Source organism: Suncus etruscus, chromosome 20 (assembly GCF_024139225.1).
Source record: "Suncus etruscus isolate mSunEtr1 chromosome 20, mSunEtr1.pri.cur, whole genome shotgun sequence".
Lineage (NCBI taxonomy): Eukaryota > Metazoa > Chordata > Mammalia > Eulipotyphla > Soricidae > Suncus > Suncus etruscus.
The window spans coordinates 30,057,237-30,079,925 of record NC_064867.1 but is presented as its reverse complement, the minus strand read 5'-3'; the positions used below and the strand labels follow the sequence as shown (position 1 = coordinate 30,079,925).

The 22,689-nt window shown below is 47.4% G+C and overlaps 1 protein-coding gene across 1 annotated transcript in view; it reads right to left on the bottom strand.

Moving 5' to 3' along the window:
- The window catches only part of CFAP92 (cilia and flagella associated protein 92 (putative)), a 41,864-nt gene that overhangs the window by 6,513 nt on the left and 12,662 nt on the right, over nt 1–22,689 (bottom strand). Inside the window, exons 6-11 of the mRNA XM_049766097.1 lie at nt 20,773–20,848; nt 17,084–17,196; nt 14,807–14,950; nt 8,676–8,860; nt 3,750–4,651; nt 1,009–1,212 (exon numbers count right to left, since the gene is read on the bottom strand). Of these exons, the coding sequence (XP_049622054.1) occupies nt 1,009–1,212; nt 3,750–4,651; nt 8,676–8,860; nt 14,807–14,950; nt 17,084–17,196; nt 20,773–20,848 (1,624 nt within the window). The remainder of the gene's footprint in view (nt 1–1,008; nt 1,213–3,749; nt 4,652–8,675; nt 8,861–14,806; nt 14,951–17,083; nt 17,197–20,772; nt 20,849–22,689) is intronic.

Genomic DNA, 22,689 nt, shown 5'->3' with positions numbered 1-22,689 from the left:
TAAACCCCTCATTCGGCCTCCAGCTGTGCTGCACACAGGGTGAGCTGACAATTCCAGGGCACTGTCCCCAAAGGCTCAGGGTTCCAACCCTCAAGCTGAGAAACCCCAGAGAGGCAACTCTTGGAGATTTGCTCAAGAACCAAGAGGGCACAGGACTGGTGGGGGCAAGAAGCTGGTCCCCCTTGCTCAGTGGGAGGTTCAGCTTTCTCCCACTCATGGTGTCCTGCGGGGTACCTGAGAACAGCCAGATCCCCATCATCACAGCCAGTGTGATGGAGTTGTTGGGCTTTTCCAAAAAAAAAGTCTCATTGGACACAGGCTGGGTCCTTTGGAGTTCGACCCCCACACATGGCTCAAAGTTTTGGGGTCACAGAGAGTAAAATAAAACCACCCTGGCGGTGTTCCTAAGTAACTCACTGTGGTTGTCCGAGAAGTGAGTAGAAATGAGGGGACAAGACAGAGTCACGTGTGTGAAACCTGAAATGTGGGGCCAGAGGTCAAGCTTCAACAATTGTCCACTCAGATCAGGCCTGTAGAAATGTCTTCCACAAGGACCTGGGAGCCCACACTCAGCTGCCAACTTCCCTGGGAGTGGAGAGGGACAGAACCATGACATTCCTTCTGCTATGTTTCCCCAACTTCTCACATCATTTCTCACACCTACCCCCTTACACCTGGACATGCCAGATCTCCTGTTGGGGAAGGAAGGGAGGCAAGATTGTTTATTTTGTTTGTTTGTTTTGAGGCCACACCTAGTGGCGCTCAGGGATTACTCCTTCCTGACTCTGTGCTGAGAAATCACTCCTGGCTTGGGGGACCATATGGGACGCCGGGGGCGGGGGGAATTGAACAGAGATCCGTACTAGATCAGCCGCATGCAAGGTAAGCGCCCTACCGCTGCACCACCACTCCAGGCCCAAGATTCAGTTTAATACAGAGCAGGTGTTCCCCATATTATAGATCGAACGGCCCTCAGACTAAATTGGGCTTCCCCCTCGTCCCACGCACCTGGTCAGGGCCTGTAAAACGGGCTTCGGCACCGTGTTGCGTACGTAGAGTTCTGGCTGCCTCATGAGCTGTGTCAGGGGCTGAAAGAGGTGTATCTGGTACACCATGCTCTCCAGGTTCCCATACAGGCGGCGACGGAACCGCAGTTGCGAGTTGTACAGCACCTTGTGCGGCGCACAAGGCTTCTGCTCCACCAGGGGGATTCTGCAACAAGCCCAGGGCACCTGAGCATGGCCCACACACGGCCACTCCAGGCGATAGCCCCCCAGGGATTCTAGAGACACGCACTATGTATGAGCCGACCCAGCCAGGACTGTGTCTGGGGCATTCTGCTGGGTGGAAAAAGCCTCTAAGGGGACAGACCCTCAAATTTCATTTAGGCCACAAATGTTCCAGGTAACAACATTGTGGAATTGGAAAGCAGGTTAGTGGTGGCCAGGGATTCGGATAATAAACAGAGCGGGTGTTATTATAGACAAAATAGGGGTATTTTGTTTTGCTTTTGTTTTGTTTTGGTTTTTTTTGGGGGGGCCACACACTCAGGGGTTACTCTTGGCTATGCGCTCAGAAATCGCTCCTGGCTTGGGGGACCATATGGAATGCCAGGGGATCGAACCATAGTCTGTCCTAGGTCAGCGCGTGCAAGGCAAATGTCCTACTGCTTGCACCACAGATCTGGCCCCAACAAGGTAGTTTTATTCTTTCTTTCTTTTTTTTTTTTTTTTTTTTTTGTGGTTTTTGGGTCACACCCGGCAGTGCTCAGGGGTTATTCCTGGCTCCAGGCTCAGAAATTGCTCCTGGCAGGCACGGGAGGACCATATATGGGACGCCGGGATTCGAACCGATGACCTCCTGCATGAGAGGCAAACGCCTTACCTCCATGCTATCTCTCCGGCCCCTCTTTCTTTCTTTCTTTCTTTCCTTCCTTCCTTCCTTCCTTCCTTCCTTCCTTCCTTCCTTCCTTCCTTCCTTCCTTCCTTCCTTCCTTCCTTCCTCCCTTCCTTCCTTCCTCCTTCCTTCCTTCCTTCCTTCCTTCCTTCCTTCCTTCCTTCCTTCCTTCCTTCCTTCCTTCCTTCCTTCCTTCCTTCCTTCCTTCCTTCCTTCCTCTTTCTTTTTTTTTTTAGTTTTTGGGTCACACCCGGCAGTGCTCAGGAGTTACTCCTGACTGTCTGCTCAGAAATAGCCCCTGGCAGGCACGGGGGACCATATGGGACACCGGGATTCGAACCAACCACCTTTGGTCCTGGATCAGCTGCTTGCAAGGCAAACACCACTGTGCCATCTCTCCGGGCCCCTTTTTCTTTCTTTCTTCCTTTCTTTCTCTTTCCTTCCTTCCCTTTTCTTCCTTTCTTTTTCTTTCTTTCTCTTTCATTCCTTCCCTTTTCTTTCTTCCTTTCTTTTCTTTCTTCCCTGTTATTTATTTATTTATTTTGGTTTTGGGGCCACACCAGTGATGCTCAGGGGTCACTTTTGACTCTACACTCAGAAATCGCTCCTGGCTGGCTCAGGGGACATATGGAATGCCAGGATTTGAACCACCATCCATCCTGGTTTGGCTGCTTGCAAGGCAAACTCCCTACTGCTGTGCTATCTCTTCAGCTCCCATTTCTTCTTTTCTAAAGGAAGCATCTAAAGCTAGAAACTTTCCTCCAAATCATGCTTTAGTTTCACCCCACAAATTAAGGCATTTTATTACTTTCATTATTTTTCTGTTCAAAATTAATTTCCAGGCACTAGAGAAATAGTTGAGTAGATAATGAACTTGCCTCACCCACAATCGACTTCCAAACTGGGTTTGGCTCCTGACACCCTGAACCCTGCCAGTAATGATGTCTGAGCACAGAGCCAGGAGTAAAAGCCATATCAACTTTGTGTAGTCCAAACTCCATTCAAAATACCGCATAAATTTCATTAGACTCGCGGCTATTTACAAATATATTTATTTCCAAACATGAAATTTTTTTCATGTCTAAAGAAAGAGGAGGAGAACTGTGGAATTATATTATTTATACCAAAGGAAAAAATTTTTACTGAATTATAATTCGCTTTCTTGATGCCCCATGGGTAACCACACTGCAGCGGCTTCCAGAATTGCAGTAACAAGCTCTGAGGGTTCCTAAGCCCAACCCAAGAATGATCATTTTGCCAAAATAAACCCCAGGACCCACCAGAGTCTAGGACAAGAGAAAACAGTGCATTTGTCATGGTGAGGGCATGGTCCGAGGCAGACCCGGGGAAGCTTAATAGAAAGCACTTCCCTTCATCCCTACAGAACAGTCTGGCCCCTTAGTTCAGGGTGGGACCCCATTTTCCTGAGCCAGCCTCTCTTCTATAAAAATCCACAAACTTTTTGTTTTGTTTTGTTTTGTTTTGTTGGTTTTTGGGCCACACCCGGTGACACTCAGGGATTATTCCTGGCTATGCACCCAGAAATCACTCCTGGTTTGGGGGACGATATGGAACACCTAGGGATCTGTCCTAGGTTAGCACATGCAAGGTAGATGCCCTACTGTTTGCACCACTGCTCTGGCTCCAAAACCCCCAAACTCTTACTGCCTCCATCCATCAAAGGCCAGAGTCTGGGAGCTGAACTCCGGGCTTGCATCATCCACAGACGTCCCCGGGGGGTGGGGGGGTGGGGGGGGTGCTACCATCAGCCTGTGTCTCTCCCAGACAATGTCACAGAGCTTGGGCTTGCTCAGGCCTCCCCTCTGCAGTGGGCAGGAGAGAACCCCACCTACCTGTCCTGGTAGTTCTCCCACAGATGCTTCAAGGCCTGGGTGGCCAGACCTTCCAGGATGAGAAGGTGTAGCTGCCCATCCAGCAAGTGGAAGCCTGTAACCACATCTTCATCCCCCTGGTCTTGGATGTTCATTCGCACCTTGATGGCCGGCAGGATCTGTTTGATACTGCCCATTGGGTAAGAGTCCAGGCTGAGGGCCTTGGCGTTGATCATGGTGATATCATGCAGCAGTGGCTGCAGAAGGACGTGCTGCCCAGACTCAAACACGAAAATGATGCGGCCGAACAGGGGTCCCATGGGGTCCGGTTCAGGGGTTTGGGACCCGAGCCGTGCCAGAGGTACAGTGATGTCCACCCTCAGCTTGAGCTGGGTGTGGGCCTGCAGGTAATTGCCTATGGGCAGGGGCTGTGTGCTGTCCCTGGGGCCCCCGAGTTGGGTGACCCCCTTTTTTCTCTTGTCCAGGTTGGGGTTTGTGGGCTGAGGTTCACAGTTGTGGACGGGAACGGCCAGGTTCAAGTACTTGTGACCCAGGAGGAGGTCAGCCAAGCTGACCCGGGCAACCCCATGAGGGTTCCACATTTTATTCTGGGACTCGAAGGGGTTGGACTCAGTGTCTTTGGGAGAGACTAAGGCATGAAAGTTGGGGTAGGTGTCCAGGGGGCCCTCGCCAAACAGCAATGGTTTCTGGGCTCTGTCTTCTGCCTGGCGGTCCCGATCATGGACCTCCACCACCATGGGGGGGCCCTCCAGAAGCTCTCGCAGATCCCCAGGGTTCATCTCTCCCAGGAAGATGACGTTGATGTCCTGGAAGTGGACACAGGTGTTGTGGGGATGTTTGTTGGTCATGTGAACTGGCATGTCGGCAAACTTGTACTTGCAGTACACGGGCACACATGTGTTCTGGGAGAGAACAGGGGAGACTGGGCATGACTTCCTGCATGTGGCTCCCCTCCAGCCCTGGCCCCCCATGGACCCACCTCTTGGTCCCTGAAACACCAGTGAGAGCACCCAAGGGCCTCATGTCTGCCACCGTGTCTTCCTGTCCTTCGCATACCTGTTTCCCTACAGCATAGCCAGACTCTACAGGTAAGGAGGAGATAAGGGGATTTTGGAGATGACCAGCAGTTTCAGACAAGCCTAGGTACAGGCCAGCTTAGCGTATCAAATACCATCTTAGCTATACCCCAAAACAGCCAACATTTTCGGAACAGTGGGAGGAAGTAATAGCCTATCGGAGGGTCAAGGAAGTACCAGTTGGAGACCAGAGTGGTGTTGCAGTGGTAGGTCATTTGCCTTGCACTTGGCTTACCCAGAGGGACCTTGGTTTGATATCCAGCATCCCATATGGTTCCCTGAGCCAGGAGCAATTTCTGAGTGCACAGCCAAGAGTAACCCCTGAGCATCACTGGGTGTGGTCCAAAATTAAATAAATAAATAAATAAATAAAGGAAGGAAGCACCAGATGGATAGGGGAGGGGAGGGGTTCAGAGGGAAGGGGAGAAAAAGGGGAAGTTTTTTGTTTTTTTTTGGAAGAAAATATGGCATTTTTATTAAACTCTTTTACATAGATCTCCTCTCCTAGTTTTGATTCTCTTTTCTTTTTTTATATATATTTTATTTAAACACCTTGATTACATACATGATTGTGTTTGGGTTTCAGTCATGTAAAGAACACCACCCATCACCAGTGCAACGTTCCCATCACCAATGTCTCAAATCTCCCTCCTCCCCACCCGACCCCCGCCTGTACTCTAAACAGGCTCTCCATTTCCCTCATACATTCTCATTATTAGGACAGTTCAAAATGTAGTTATTTCTCTAACTAAACTCATCACTCTTTGTGGTGAGCTTCCTGAGGTGAGCTGGAACTTCCAGCTCTTTTCTCTTTTGTGTCTGAAAATTATTATTGCAAGAATGTCTTTCATTTTTCTTAAAACCCATAGATGAGTGAGACCATTCTGCGTTTCTCTCTCTCTCTCTCTCTCTCTCTCTCTCTCTCTCTGACTTATTTCACTCAGCATAATAGATTCCGTGTACATCCATATATAGGAAAATTTCATGGCTTCATCTCTCCTGACAGCTGCATAATATTCCATTGTGTATATGTACCACAGTTTCTTTAGCTATTCGTCTGTTGAAAGGCATCTTGGTTGGAGGGGAAGTCTTAATAAAAGAAATATTCCAGGGCTGAACAGATAGCACAGCAATAGGGTGTTTGCCTTACACGCAACTGATCCAGGACAGCTGGTGGTTCGAATCCCGGCATCCCATATGGTCCCCCAAGCCTGCCAGGAGAGATTTCTGAGCACAGAGCCAGGAGGAACCCCTGAGCATCGCTGAGTGAGACCCAAAATCCAAAATATAAAGAGAAAGAAAGAAAGAAAGAAAGAAAGAAAGAAAGAAAGAAAGAAAGAAAGAAAGAAAGAAAGAAAGAAAGAAAGAAAGAAAGAAAGAAAGAAAGAAAGAAAAAAGAAAGAAAGAAAGAAAGAAAGAAAGAAAGAAAGAAAGAAAGAAAGAAAGAAAGAAAGAAAGAAAGAAAGAAAGAAAGAAAAAAGAAAGATTCCAGAATAAAAAATTGGAGCATCAGACCAGTGGATCCTTATCCTCCCGGCATTGTTTGTGGGACCCTATGGGGTGCTAGTAATATCCGTTGAATGCAAGACAAGGACCTTAACTCCTTTCTGGCCCTGACAGGGACTTGGGATTCCAAAGGGCAATTATAAAAAGAATAAAACAGACCTGAGAAAGCAAGAACAATTATTAACAAGTGCTAAAGAGCTTTTCAACCTCTCTTTCAGAAAAAAAAAAGAACAACGAAGACATTTTCCAAGGCTGAGTTGGCCAAACATTCATTCTAGACACTGCTGAGGGTTACTTCTAAGTTCTGGGGTGGTGGAAATTTTTCGCAGGAGGAGGTTCTGGGGGAAGAAAGAAAAAGAAACTAAACACATCCTGGTGCCGGGAGCCTGGGCTCAAAGGACGAGTGAGAGTTCTATACAGTAGTGAGCTGGACACCCCCAACAAAGGGGAAGAGATCTATCATTAGCGGATTTGGGGGAAGTTTACATAAAACTTGAATGAGCAGGTTTTGATAGAGCCAAAGCAAAGCAGGGGTGTGGCTAAGAAAATCAGCATCAGGTCCAGATGGGAAAATAGAGCCAGTTCCTATTTCCTTGGCAACCACTGAGTGAGTTTGTGTGTGTGTGTGTGTGTGTGTGTGTGTGTGTGTGTGTGTGTGTGTGTGTGTGTGTGTGTGTGTATTTCATAGACAGGGACCCTTCCTGGTGCCCTGAGACTCCATCAGAAAACAAGCTTCGGGGCCAGCCGGAGAAATAGCACAGGGCATTTGTCTTGTAAGCAGCTGATCCTGGACGGATGGTGGTTTGAATCCCAGCATCCCATATGGTCCCCCGAGTCTGCCAGGATCGATTTCTGAGCACAGAGCCAGGAGTAACCCCTGAGCACCGCTGCTGGGTGTGACCCCCCCAAAAATGAAGCTTCTTTTTCTGACTCATCTTAGGAAAAGTGGAATATCTCATCCTTATTACAGAAAGTCAGAACAAATTTTCCATCTGCCTGGGCATTAGAGAGCAAAACACATCCGTATGGAAGAAAACAGTTAATGCAAAGGAAGTGTTTTTGGTTCCACTTCCCAGCTGCAGTGAGTTTGGCTTTATCTGTGTTCTTCTTGCCAGTGGGATGGGGGGAGACAGGGCAGACTTTGGGCTCTCAGCCTAGGCCTAAGGGTGGAAAGAAGGCAACTGGAAAATCTGTGACTCAGTCTTTTTCATTTGGGGCATGTATGGTAGGAGATTTGGGGAACACACTCAGTTGTGCTTAGGGTTTACTCCTGGCAGGGCTTAGGAAACCATATGAGCTGCGAGGATTCAAAGTAGGATGGACCATGTGCAAGGTAAAAGGGCCTTTTATGCTGGGAAGATCCAGCAGCTGGAAACAGGGATCCAGGGGGCCGGAGAGATAGCACAGTGGTAGGGCATTTGTCTTGCATGTGGTCAACCCAGGACAGACGGTGGTTCGACTTCCAGCATCCTACCTGCTAGGGGTGATTTCTGGGTGCAGAGCCTGAGCACCACTGGGTGTGACCCAAAAACCAAAACAAACAAACAAACAAACAAAAACGGGGGGGGGGGCAGAGAGATAGCATGGAGGTAAGATGTTTGCCTTGCATGCAGAAGATCGGTGGTTCAAATCCCGGGGTTTCATATGGTCCCCTGAGCCTGCCAGGAGCGATTTCTGAGTGTAGAGCCAGGAGTAACCCCTGAGCACTGCCAGGTGTGACCCCCCCCCCAGAAAAAAAAACAAACAAACAGACTAAAAAAAACAGGGATTGAAGCCACTAGAATGGGGTTAAAAGTTTTTTTTTTTTTTTTTTTTTTGGTTTTTGGGCCACACCCAGTAACGCTCAGGGGTTACTCCTGGCTATGTGCTCAGAAGTTGCTCCTGGCTTGGGGGACCATATGGGACACCGGGGGATCGAACCGCGGTCCGTCCAAGGTTAGCGCAGGCAAGGCAGGCACCTTACCTTTAGCGCCACCACCCGGGCCGGGGTTAAAAGTTTTGAGGAAAAAGCTCCAAGGATAAAAAAACAGTTCTCAGTCTGCTTGGCTCACAAAGAATGGGCATTCAGGAGGGTGCTATCGCTGTAACAAGGAATTTGGGGGGGGGGGTCTGTGTGAAGGCATCGCCGGTCCCACTTGAACAGAATCTAGGGATACAGGAAACAAACCTGGTAGCTCCCCAAACCTGAAAACCTCTTCTATAGCAGAGAGCGAGAGACCTGGGTGGAGAACAGGGACGCAGAGCAGACACCTCCCTCTCCAGCCCTGGGTTATAGAGGGGATTCGAGAAAACTGGCTGGAAATAGACAGGAGCCCTCAGGACAGCTGACCTAGGCCCTACCTACCTCCAGCTCCTGGGAAGGCACGGGCAGGGAGGGCAGCTGGCAAACACTGGTAATCTTGATGGTCAGTGGGTTTAATTCCTGTTTTTGCTGCTCCGTCATGACCTGCCGTTTGGTTTTCAACGTCAAAAAAGAGTCTACGATGTTGGGGGACTTGCCTTGGCTCCGATTCATAACCAGTTTCCATCCTGAGGGGAGGAGGAAAGAGGGTCACAGTATTCGCCTGCTCCCCTCCTGTGAACCCCAAGACTGAAAAGAACTGAGGGTCGCCCTAAAGAGAATGCAGAGGGCTGGAGAGATAGCACAGCAGTAGGGTGTTTGTTTGCCTTGCTCGCAGCAGATCCAGGACAGATGGTGGTTCGAATCCTGGCATCCCAGATGGTCCCCTGAGCCTGCCAGGAGCAATTTTCTGAGCGCAGAGCCAGGAGTATCCCCTGAGCGCCACCGGATGTGACCCTCAAAACCCAATAAATTAAAAAGAGAGAAAATGCAGAGCACAGGGAATGTTCAGGGCATGTGTGGTCACGTGCCATCTCCCCCCCTCTCCAACAAACAGCTTCCCCATTTGTTACTCCACCCTGGATTTACTTGTAGCTACCTAAGACCCACCCATTTCTGGGAAGGGTCTTGGGAACCAGATATTAGGTGTAACCTTACCTGCAAAACCCTGCCCATTCCTGGGAGGGGTCTTGGAATAGGTAGATAAACCCTGGAGCCAGGGGATTAGGGGTGTCTCTGCCCTGCTGCGCTTGGGGGCTTTAGGTTTTCTGCCTCTTTTGGTCTTTGACCAGGATGGAGGCCAAAGGAAGATGGCTGAATTATAAGATGCAGGGCTAAGAATGGCCGAATGCTTGAAAGGTTATGAGATAGGCCACACACCTGTGGTGGTCAGGGCATGAATAAAGATGATGCTTCCTAATGCCTGCCTGTGAGTGAGTTCTATACCCGTCGCTTTCCTGAACCCCAGACCCGCCGGTAAATGGGGGATGAAGCCACGTGGCCGGGCCAAAGAACAAAGGCCTCCATCCATCACCATCCATCGCCATCCAGCTCAATCCTTAATTATTTTTTTTAATCCTTAATTATTTGATACAACACCCATTCTCAGGATTTCATCTCAGGGATCCACTCCTTGGAGCATTTCTGGACTCATTTCTAGGATGCTACAAGGAATAGGGACCCTCAGGGCTCCCTCCCACCCCAAGGATGGCTTACTGGGTCTATGGTAGCAGCTCCCACATGTAGATTTGTTTGTTTATTTGTTTTTAGACCAGAGCCGGTGGCACTCAGGGGTTACCCCTGACTCTGCACTCAGAAATCGCTCCTGTCATGCTCAGGGGACCATATAGAATGCTGGGGATCGAACCTGGATTTGCAAGGCAATCATGCTACCTCTGTGCTATCTCTCCAGCCCCAACCACACCACATGGAGTATTTTGAAAGCTGCTTGGGCGATTCTAGAAGTGGGGCCCTGGAGCTACTTAAACTCCATTCCAAGGACACATGACTGAAAATGCAAACCCTGCTATGAGTCCAAGTCCAAGGGTTTTAGGGTTACATGCACAGGTCAGACTGAGAATCTTCCACTACTGCTGGAAGGGCTCAGGCCACGGTGGTAGGTTCCGATTTAGAACTTGTCACACTCAGGAGCAGATTGACAAGGTAACACCCATGTCTGTGCTCCTGCCACAGAGCAGGGCGTCAAGCTAAAGGAGAAAAGTGTGACGGTGACACCTGTACCAGCTCCAGCACAGGGCACTGCCTGTTGTGAGACCCAGAAAAGCGTCAACTGGGCTCCCACCTGGCCATTAGGCTCTATGAGAATATTTAGCTCATAGAAGTTCTCCTGTCTCCAAAGCAAAAGTTCTTATTTGCTTTGGGGGGAAATCCTAGCGGTGCTAGGGGGCTGGGACCACTCCCAGCAGGAAATGAATCTGCTGTCCTAGGCAGGTCCAGGTCTGCAGGGGCTCAGGACCCCTAGGGGCTCAGGTCAGAGCCATACTTGGTGATGCTCGGAGGGCCAGGCTCATGAGGGAATCAAACTCAGCCTAGGCATGTGGGTGCACCAGCCTTTGAAGTTTCTCCCAGCGTAAGCTCCGGTTTTGCCAGCAGTAAGGCCTGAGTTCAAATCCTCTATCTTACTCTTTGCTGTCACATGATTTATGATAAATTATGGCTCTCTGCGGCTCAGTTGACCCAGGCATCAAAAGGATCCTTGCACCCACTTTGTTCAGGCAAACAGGAACAGAAAGGATTCAAGGGGAAAGTGCCTAGAACAGTTTAAAGCACATGGCATGAGCTGAGAAAGATCTCCCTTTTTCTGTTCAAAATGCTGGTGAGGGGCCAGAGTGGTGGCACAGAGGTAGGGCATTTGCCTTGCTTGCAGCTGACCCAGGATGGACTGCAGTTCGATCCCCAGCATCCCATATGGTCCCCCAAGACAGGAGCAATTTCTGAGCACAGAGCCAGGAGTAATCCCTGAGTATCACAGGGTGTGGCCCAAAAACCAAAAAAAAAAAAAAAATCGTAAGCTTTAAAAGATAACCTGGGACACTGAGAACTGTGCTGATCTGGGCGAAAGCAAACAGGACTGTCATCTTCAAATACAATACCAGGCCATGCACATGCCATGGCGGATAGTGATGTGCCCTACACCTCAGAGTCTCAATATATATAAAGTCCCATGCCAAGCTATTGATCTACGGTGCCTAGATGGATCCCTCCAGGATCCAACACTGCCCTCTGGGCTGTTAATGGCCACACACACACACCCTTTGACCAGATTCAGCCTTCAGAACACAGCTGACAAGTGACTGGGGAAAGCTACCAAATGCCACTACCAGTTTCAATAATTGTCACATTCCTGGAACAGATTACAGATGGGATGCATGGCCCCTCTTGGTTTCACCCCAAGGGGGAGTCATGCCAGGCAGAACTAGAGACTTTTAGCTTCTTCCCCTTCCAGCGAAATGAAGATGCAAAACCAGCCCTGGCCCCTAGTCAGGCGGCTCTCTGGTTGCTGGCGCAGATGGGATGCTGGCTCTGTGTGGGACTCAAGGGCACTGGAGCCTTCAGCAGAGGCTGGTTGTGGGTTAGGGAGAAAACACACACCACCAAGAACCCAGCTTGGAAGGGAAGCTGATCTTCAAAAATCCACTAATAGGGGGTCCGAGCGATAGCGCAGCAGTAGAGCGTTTGCTTTGCATGCGGCTGATCCAGGACAGATATGAGTTCGATCCCTAGCACCCCATATAGTCCCCCAAGCCAGAAGTGATTACTGAGCACAGAGCCAGGAGTAACCCCTGAGCGTCACCGGGTGTGACCCAAAATTAAAAAAAAAAAATAGGTGCAAACCAAAAAGTGAAAAGTGTATACTAAACATAAATCAAGAGCAGTCCAGGAGCTTGCCAAATCTATCTTTTTTCCCCAAGAACTGTGGAATTCAAAGTGGTCTTTATGACACTTGAGCCTCCTCTGAGTCCATTTTCTTTCCATAGAGAAGCCTGCAATTCTACACAATCGCCACATAGGGGCGCATGCTCAGGCTAATGGTGAAAAATCACTATTAAAAAAGAAAAAGAAAAATCACTATTAAAGAGGTTGGAAATGACTTTCTCTAAAACAAAACCAATAAACAGCCCATGAAAACACTGAAGTCTTCTCGGAGTGAGGGTAGACAGCATTCCCCCCACCTCCACAGATCCGAGAGCTCTGTGACACTTCCAAATTCTTTGGTAGGAGGATGTGTGACATTCCATATGGTCCCCCAAACCTTCCAGAAGTAATCACTGAATGAGGAATCAGGAATAAGCCCTGAACATAGCTTGGTGTGACTCCAAAACAAAAACAAAGGAAAGAGAGGGAGGGAGGGAGGGAGGGAGGGAGGGAGGGAGGGAGGGAGGGAGGGAGGGAGGGAGGAAGGAAGGAAGGAAGGAAGGAAGGAAGGAAGGAAGGAAGGAAGGAAGGAAGGAAGGAAGGAAGGAAGGAAGGAAGGAAGGAAGGAAGGAAGGAAGGAAGGAAGGAAGGAAGGAAGGAAAAGAAAGAGAGAAAGGAAGGGAGGAAAGGAGAGAGGGAGGGAGGAGGAAGGAAGGAGGAAGGAAGGAAGGAAGGAAGGAAGGAAGGAAGGAAGGAAGGAAGGAAGGAAGGAAGGAAGGAAGAAAAAGAAAGAGAGAAAGGAAGGGAGGAAAGGAGAGAGGGAGGGAGGAGGAAGGAAGGAAGGAGGAAGGAAGGAAGGAAGAAAGAAAGAAAGAAAGAAAGAAAGAAAGAAAGAAAGAAAGAAAGAAAGAAAGAAAGAAAGAAAGAAAGAAAGAAAGAGAAAGAAAGAAAGAAAGGGGCCGGGCGGTGGCGCTGGAGGTAAGGTGCCTGCCTTGCCTGCGCTAGCCTAGGACGGACCGCGGTTCGATCCCCCGGCATCCCATATGGTCCCCCAAGAAGCCAGGAGCAACTTCTGAGCGCATAGCCAGGAGTAACCCCTGAGCGTCACAGGGTGTGGCCCAAAAACCAAAAAAAAAAAAAAAAAAAAAAGAAAGAAAGAAAGAAAGAAAGACAGAGAGAGAGAGAGAAAGAAAGAAAGAAAGAAAGAAAGAAAGAAAGAAAGAAAGAAAGAAAGATAGAGAGAGAGAAAGAAAGAAAGAGAGAGAGAAAGAAAGAAAGAAAGAAAGAAAGAAAGAAAGAAAGAAAGAAAGAAAGAAAGAAAGAAAGAAAGAAAGAAAGAAAGAAAGAAAGAAAGAAAGAGGGGCCGGGCGGTGGCGCTGGAGGTAAGGTGCCTGCCTTGCCTGCGCTAGCCTAGGACGGACCTCGGTTCGATCCCCCGGCGCCCCATATGGTCCCCCAAGAAGCCAGGAGCAACTTCTGAGCGCATAGCCAGGAGTAACCCCTGAGCGTCACAGGGTGTGGCCCAAAAACCAAAAAAAAAAAAAAAAAAAAAGAAAGAAAGAAAGAAAGAAAGAAAGAAAGAGAGAGAGAGAGAGAGAGAAAGAAAGAAAGAAAGAAAGAAAGAAAGAAAGAAAGAAAGAAAGAAAGAAAGAAAGAAAGAAAGAAAGAAAGAAAGAGAAAGAGAGAGAGAAAGAAAGAAAGAAAGAAAGAAAGAAAGAAAGAAAGAAAGAAAGAAAGAAAGAAAGAAAGAAAGAAAGAAAGAAAAAGAAGAAAGAAAGAAAGAAGAAAGAAAGAACAAAAGAAAGAAGAAAGAAAGAAAGAAAGAAAGAAAGAAAGAAAGAAAGAAAGAAAGAAAGAAAGAAAGAGAGAGAGAGAGAGAGAAAGAAAGAAAGAAAGAAAGAAAGAAAGAAGAAAGAAAGAAAGAAAGAAAGAAAGAAAGAAAGAAAGAAAGAAAGAAAAGAAAGAAAGAAAGAAAGAAAGAAAGAAAGAAAGAAAGAAAGAAAGAAAGAAAGAAAGAAAGAAAGAAAGAAAGAAAGAAAGAAAGAAAGAAAGAAAGAAAGAAAAAGAAGAAAGAAAGAAAGAAAGAAAGAAAGAAGAAAGAAAAAGAAGAAAGAAAAAGAAGAAAGAAAGAAAGAAAGAAAGAAAGAAAGAAAGAAAGAAAGAAAGAAAGAAAGAAAGAAAGAAAGAAAGAAAGAGAGAGAGAGAGAGGGAGGGAGGGAGGAAGGAAGGAAGGAAGGAAGGAAGGAAGGAAGGAAGAAGAAGAAAGAGGAGGAAGAGGAGGAAGAAGAGGAGGAGAAAAAGAAATCTGGCATCATTTGTAAAATCTCCATGGCCTTTTTTTGTTTTGTTTTGTTTTGTTTTGTTTTGTTTTGTTTTGTTTTGGGTCACACCCTCAGTGCTCAGGGGTTACTCCTGGCTCTGTGCTCAGAAGTCACTCCTGACAGGCACAGAGACCATATTGGATGCTGGTTTTTCGAACCACTGTCCGTCTTGGATCGGCTGTGTGCAAGGCAAACCCTTGCAAGGCCCTAACCACCATGCTATTTCTCTGGCCCCTCCATGGCCTTTGGTAGCAGAGCCCTGTTTGAGCTGTGTTTGCTCATGTTTTCTAATGACATAGCTCAGTCACACTTTGCCTGACTCTTCTGAAACCTAGACACACACACACACACACACACACACACACACACACACACACACACACACACACACGACACTCTAGCTACATGGGGAACTGAACCAGGAATAGCAGCAACTACCTGCTAGCAGCGGGGTGAGGGACAGCTGGATGGTGAAGACATCCTGGGATGGAGTCACCGCCAGTTTGGTCTCACTCTCCTCTTCCCTGGCGAGCACCTTCGCTTTCCTCACTTTTCTTTTCACCACTGATTCGCTCTGTTTGACTGTGGGACCAAAGGAATTCCATGAGTGCTGGGAGGACATGTCGACATGCCAGAAGGTCCTGGAAGGGACTGGAAGGCAGGGATGGTTCTCTGTGCTGTACTCCTTGTCAACAATTATCTCCATGCAGGAAAAAAGTGGGAAAACCTTGGATCCCATCTGGAGCTACCCAAAAATGTGAATGGAAGAAACTCCTTGGGGCCAGAGATAGCACAGTGGTAGGGTGTTTGCCTTGCATGCAGCCAATCCAGGACGAATGGTGGTTCGAATCCCAGCATCTCATATGGTCCCCTGTGCCTGCCAGGAGCGATTTCTGAGCACAGAGCCAAGAGTAATCCCTGAGCTCCGCTGGGTGTGACCCAAAAACCAAAAACAAAAACAAAAACAAAAAAATAAAATAAAGAAAGAAAGAAAAAAAGAAACAAACTCCTGATTCTGTATGACAAGAATACATTCTGTATGACAAGAATACATTCAGCTCTGAATTACCGCAGAGGCTTGAGAACTGAACCCCAAAGTTCCAGGAGTCCATGTTTATTGCTCCTCCAAGAACAAGGACATCCTGGAGCAGTACCTCAGCCATTCAGGTCCTCAATCAGCCGTCCTGTCAGACACACAGTATCTGCCTTCAGTGGTTTGGGGGAAATGTGAATGAGCACAGAGTCTTGCATAATGCTGAGATCAGTGAGGAAAGACAAGAGGGGACCTACCAGGGTAACCTTAGAATTGCTCTGGGGTCTTCTAGGCATGTGCTGCCAACACTAGAAAACAATATCAGTGTTCTACCCCCTGACCACTGTGCCATCTCCCTGGTCCCTGATTTTTTTGTTTTGAATTCTGGCATGTTTTTGTTTGTTTGTTTTTGTTTTTTGGGCCACACTCAGTGGTGCTCAGGGGTTACTCCTGGCTGTCTGCTGAGAAATAGCTCCTGGCAGGCACGGGGGACCATATGGGACGCCGTGATTCGAACCAACCACCTTTGGTCCTGGATCGGCTGCTTGCAAGGCAAACACCGCTGTGCTATCTCTCTGGGCCCATGGCATGTTTATTTGACACCATGATTGCGAAGTTCACGTTGGTGGGTACATCTGATGGCACACAAGCCCCCTTCCTCTGCAGAGTTCTCATTGGCAGTGGAGAGTGGGCAGGGGGTGCTGGGAAGAGGAAAGGGGCGGTGGAGAGATAGGTGGAAGCCTATGAGACCCCACACTCCACAGCCACTCACATGATTTTTTAGGCTCATTTAAGGCCCACATGCAGCAGTTCTCAGGGTTTTCTCTTGGTTGTGTGTTTAGGCATCAATTCATGGTAGTGCTCATATGGAGACCATATGGGATGCCAGGAATTGAACTAAGATAAGTGCAAGCGAGGCAAGTTCCTTATCTCTTGCACTATTTCTTTGTGCCACTCCATTACTTTTGTTTGTGTGTTTGTTTTCTTTTGGAGTCAAAACTCAGTGCTGCTCAGGGCTTATTCCTGGCTCTGTATTCTGGGACCACTCCTGATGGTTACTCAGGGGACCATATAAGATGCCAGTGACTGAACCCATACCAGACAAACACCCTCCCTATTCCACTGTACTCTCTCTCCAGCTCCAGACCCTGTTGATCTTCATTTGAACCAGTTCATGCATCTTTCAAATCTAGTTTTATCATCAAATTCCAAAATCGCACCTTTGGTTTGTTTGTTTGTTTGTTGATTGGTTTTTCGGTCACACCCGGCATCGTTCAGTGATTACTCCTGGCTCTGAGCTCAGAAGTCACTCCTGACAGCTCAGGGGACTATATAGGATGTTGGGATTCAAACCAGGGTCCATCCTGTGTTGGCCGCATGCAAAGCAAACACCCTACAACTGTGCTATTGCTCTGGCCCCGCCAAATCACATCTTAACTTACCATTATATATATATATATATATATATATATATATATATATATATATATATATAATAACTTGGTTTTTGGGCCACACCCAGCATTGCTCAGGGGTTCCTCCTGGCTGTCTGCTCAGAAATAGCTCCTGGCAGGCACGGGGGACCATATGGGACACCAGGATTCAAACCAACCACCTTTGATCCTGGATCGGCTGCCTGCAAGGCAAACGCCACTGTGCTATCTCTCCGGGCCCCTTCTTACCATTATATTTTAATTTATCAGTTGTGTTGACTATGCTTTCAAAAGATGATTTCTCGAGGAGCTCTCTCAGCTGTAATGCGAGTGTCCCTTTCATGCATCTTCTTGAGTTCCATCTAGAAAATTCACAAGGAAGAAAAAAGGTGAGAAAAATCAGGGCAAGTGATGAGGTCATATGTAAATAAGCTGTGAAAAATGGCATTGCATTTTGGGGTGGGGTAGAGAGGAAGTCTGGGAATACGGTGGAGAGAATTTACACGGGCAGTGGGATCAGTACTGAAACATTTGTTTTGGATTTGTTTTGTTTTTTGGGGGCAGGGGTGAGGTCACACCTGGCAGCACTCAGGAGTTACTCCTGGCTCTTTGCTTAGAAATCGTTCCTGGCAGGCTCAGGGGACCATAAGGGATGCTGAGATTTGAACCACCGTCTGTCCTGGGTTACTGAGTGCAAGGCAAATGCCCTACTGCTGTGCTATCTCTCGGACCTGAAAACATTCATTTTATGTCTAAAACTCAACGATGTATGAATAACTTTGTAAATCATGGTGCTTCGATAAAAAATATTAAAAATTTAGGGGCCAGCGAGGTGGCGCTAGAGGTAAGGTGTCTGCCTTACAAGCGCTAGCCAAGGAAAAGACCACGGTTTGATCCCCCGGTGTCCCATATGGTCCCCCCAAGCCAGGGGCAATTTCTGAGCACGTAGCCAGGAGTAACCCCTGAGCATCTAACGGGTGTGGCCCGAAAAACAAAAAAAAAAAAATTTAAATGATATTGCATTCCTCTAACAGATTATTTCTTTTTTATTTTATTGTTCCTTTTAAAAATTACTTTATTTAAACACTTGTGGTTTACAAGATTGTTCATAATAGTTTTTTTTCACAATTGCAAAGTTGTTCATAATTGAATTTTTTGTTTTGTTTTTTTTTGGGGGGGGAGGTTTTTTTGGGGGGGTGTCACACCCGGCAGTGCTCACGGGTTACTCCTGGCTCTAGGCTTAGAAATTGCTCCTGGCAGGCACAGGGGACCATATGAGATGCCGGGATTTGAACCACTGTCCTTCTGCATGAAAGGCAAATGCCTTACCTCCATGCTATCTTTCCGCTCCAAGTTTTAGCCATACAATGTAGAATACCCTTCACCAGTGCATATTCCTGCCACCAATGTCCCCAGTTTCCTTTCCACAGTTTTCCACTCCTGGCTGTATATTATGAACTTTGTAAACATAGTGTTCAAATAAAGTAATTTAAAAAAAAACTCAAGTGCTGGAGAGAGAGCACAGCAGTAGGACATTTGCCTTACATACGACCAACCCAGGAGGGACCCGGTTCTGATTCCCAGCATTCCATATGGTCCCCCGAGCTTGCCGGGGGCAATTTCTGAGGACAGAGCCATGAGTAACCCCTGAGCACCGCTGGGTGTGGCCCAAAAAACAGTCAATCAATAAAGTTTAAAAAAAAAAACTCAAGAGTTGGGGCCGGGTAGGTGGCGCTGGAGGTAAGGTGTCTGCCTTGCAAGCGCTAGCCAAGGAAGGACCGTGGTTCGATCCCCCGGCGTCCCATATGGTCCCCCCAAGCCAGGGGCGATTTCTGAGCACATAGCCAGGAGTAACCCCTGAGCGTCAAACGGGTGTGGCCCAAAAACCAAAAAAAAAAAAAAAAAACTCAAGAGCAACTGCATGTACAGCAAGATCAACTGTAGACTCAGAAGATGGGGCTGGAGAGATATTATAGTCATAAAGGCACTTACTTGCCTTGCAGACACCAGACCCAGGTTCGATTCCCCACACTCCCATAGGGTCCCCCAAACACCTTCAGGAGTGATTCCTGAGTACAGAGCCAGGAGTAACCTCATATGATACGAAACAACAACAAGCAAACAAAACAGATCTAACGGTGTGCATGAAATCCTGACTTTACCAACACTCCCAAATGGCCCATGATGTCCACTCTAATATTGGGTTTTGTTGTTGTTGTTGTTGTTGTTGTTGTTTTGAGCCAGACCAGTGAGGCTCAGGGCTTAATCCTGACTCTATGTTCAGAAATCACTTCTGGGGGCCAGAGAGATAGCAAGGGGGTAAGGCATTTGTCTTGCATGCAGAAGGACAGCGGTTCAAATCCTGGCATCCCATATGGTCCCCTGAGCCTGCCAGGAGCGATTTCCAAGCATAGAGCCAGGAGTGACCCCTGAGCACTGCCAGGTGTGACCCAAAATCCAAAAAAAGAAAAAAAGAAAAAAAAAGAAATCACGCAAAAAAGAAAAAAAAAAGAAATCACTTCTGGTAGTATTCAGGGGACCATTTGTGGTGACAGGGATCAAACCGGGGTCAGCCGCATGCAAGGCAAATGCTTTAAACCCTGTACTATCTAGCCCTCATATTTGGGGTTTTGTATGTATTTGTTTGTTTGACTTTACTTTGTTGTTGTTTTATTGATTCACATCCAGCAGCACTCAGGGGTCACTCCTGGCTCTGCATTCATAAATTACTCCTGGCAGACTTGGGGGACCATATGGGATGCCGGGAATCAAACCCGTTGGTCGGCTGCATGCAAGGCAAAGCCCCAACCTGCTGTGCTATATTTCAGTCCCAGTTTTTTTTTTTTTTTTTTTTGGTTTTTGGGCCACACCCGGTGACACTCAGGGGTTACTCCTGGCTATGTGCTCAGAAGTTGCTCCTGGCTTGGGGGACCATATGGGACACCAGGGGATCAAACCAGGTCCATCCTAGGCTAGCACTGTCAAGGCAGACACCTTACCTCTAGCACCACCGCCCGGCCCCTTCAGTCCCAGTTTTAATGTTAGTTTTTACCTTCCATCTTACCTCTTTTAATTTGGTTTGGTTTTGATTTGGGGGCTACATTCATAGATGCTCAGGACTGACTACTGACTGAACTCAGGGATCCCATCTAATAGGGTTCAGGGGACCTTATGGGATGTTGGGAAATCATATCTTGCTACATGTAGTGCAAGTGTCTTACCTGCTGTACAATCTCTCCAGCCACCACCAACTATATCTATCTATCTATCTATCTATCTATCTATCTATCTATCTATCTATCTATCTATCTATTGATTTGGGGGGGCAACAGTCCAGAGTGCTCAGGGGTGTCTCCAGGTTCTGCACTCAGGAGTCATACCTGGCAGTGCTTGGGGGAGCATATGGAATGTCAAGGCTCAAACCTGGATCAACCACATTCAAGGCAAATACCCTTTCTGCTGTATAATAGAACAGCCCCCCCCCAACTCATTATATTTTATATTTGTGTAAATCATTTAACCACTAACCTTGTATGGAAAATGGATATGGTTCATTCCATATAAGTGCTCAGTCTGAGGATTATGTGGGGTAACAAACAGGCCAAAGTACAAACCTGACTCACACTGTACTCCCCAAAGTTTCCTGGTTTTCGGGTAATTGAACAAAGGTCTCCAGAAACTACAGGTGTCCTGGTGGAGATTTGGGCTGGTTCATAAAAGAGTTCACCCCGAGGGGCCGGGCGGTAGCACTAAAGGTAAGGTGCCTGCCTTGCCTGCGCTAGCCAAGGATGGACCGAGGTTCGATCCCCCCCAAGTCCCATATGGTCCCTGAGCGCATAGCCAGGAGTAACCCCTGAGGATCACTAGGTGTGGCCCAAAAACAAACAACAACAAAAAGTTCACCCCCATGTCCCCATGGCCTTTAGGCTCATCCTTACTGCGGCTCTGGACTCCCTTCTTCCACTCTAAACAGATTTTGAAATTCCTCTGGGATCCTGGATAGGGTGTCAGTGTCTGTGAGTGAAAAGCAAAAAAATGTTGTTAGAAAATGTCTCCAAATCTCTGTTCCACCCCATAGCATTAAGTAATGATGGTACTTGGCTGTGCAAGGCCAGAGATCAGACAGAAGATGCAGGGTGTGGTAACCACAGAGTTAAAAAGCTGATCATGGGGGCCAGAATGATAGAACAGGGGGTAGAGCATTTATTTGCTTTGCATGATGCTGGCAAGCATCCCATTTGGTCCTCTGAGCCATCTAGTAATAATTTCTGATCCCTATGCATAAAAATAAAAAATAAGAGGCTGGTTATGGTAGGAAGTTTGTCACAGAGTGAGGACGTACAGTTAGGGCAGAGAAAGGACCACTATGGCAGTAAAAATTGGGAATGATCACTCTGGACAAGAATTGGGTGCTGGGGCCGGAGAGATAGCATGGAGGTAAGGTGTTTGCCTTGCATACAGAAGGTCATTGGTTCGAATCCCGGCATCCCATATGGTCCCCTGAGCCTGCCAGGAGCGATTTCTGAGCATGGAGCCAGAAGTAACCCCTGAGTGCTGCCGGGTGTGACCCAAAAACCAAAAAAAAAAAAAAAAAAAAAAAAAAGAATTGGGTGCTGAAAGGAGGTAAAATGATAGGCATGATGCTCCTTCAGTAGCAATGCTGCAAATCACAATGTCTAAAAGGAAAGAAAGGAATGAGTATACACACACACACAGAGAGAGAGAGAGAGAAAAAGAGAGAGAGAGAGAGAGAGAGAGAGAGAGAGAGAGAGAGAGAGAATAAGATGTCTGCCACAGAGGCAGGTATGGGAGAGGAGACAGGGAGGGAAACTGGGACATTGGTGGTGGTAACTGTGCACTGGTGAAGGGTGTTGTACATTGCTTGACTAAAACTTAATCATAAACAACTTGGAAACTGTGTATCTCATGATTATTCAATTAAAGAACTTAGGGGCCCAAGAGATAGCACAGTGGTAGGGCATTTGCCTTGCACGTAACCACAGGACAGATGGTGATTTGAATCCCGACATCCCATATGGTCCCCCATGCCTGCTAGGAGCAATTTTTGAGTGCAGAGCCAGGAGTAACCTCTGAGCACTGCCAAGTGTGACCAAAAACAAAAACAAAAACAAAATAATTTATTTTGGAGTCATAATGATGGCATACTGGGTAGGGAGTTGGCCTTGCACATAGTCAACTGGAGTTCAATTCTCGGCATCCCATATGGGCCCCCAAGCACTGTCAGTAATGACCCCTGAGTACAGAGCCAAGACTAACTCCTGAAGCATTGCCAGGTGTGGCCCAAACCTCCCTCAAACAATTTATGTATTTAAAAATTAAATGTCACTTTCAAAATATTTGATACAAGCATAAATAAATGAACATTAAGGTCAATACTTTAGGAGAAAATATTTCTATGTTCAACTACCTTTGAGCTCTGCTTGGCACATAGTCACTGAATTAAAGATGTGTGTGACAGCGGCGTTTGCCTTGCAAGCAGCTGATCCAGGACCAAAGGTGGTTGGTTCGAATCCCGGTGTCCCATATGGTCCCCCGTGCCTACCAGGAGCTATTTCTGAGCAGACAGCCAGGAGTAACCCCTGACAGCCAGGAGTAACCCCTGAGTACCGCCGGGTGTGACCCCCCCCCCAAAAAAAAAGATGTGTGTGACAGAGTTCACTTCTAGTTAGGAAAGCTGTTTGGAAGTCACAAATTAAAAATTAACAGGGGTCTGAGCGATGGCGAAAGAGGTAAGGCGTCTGCCTTGCCCACACTAGCCTAGGACGAACCGCAGTTCAATCCCCCTGGTGTCCCATATGGTCCCCCAAGCCAGGAGCGATTTCTGAGCACAGAGC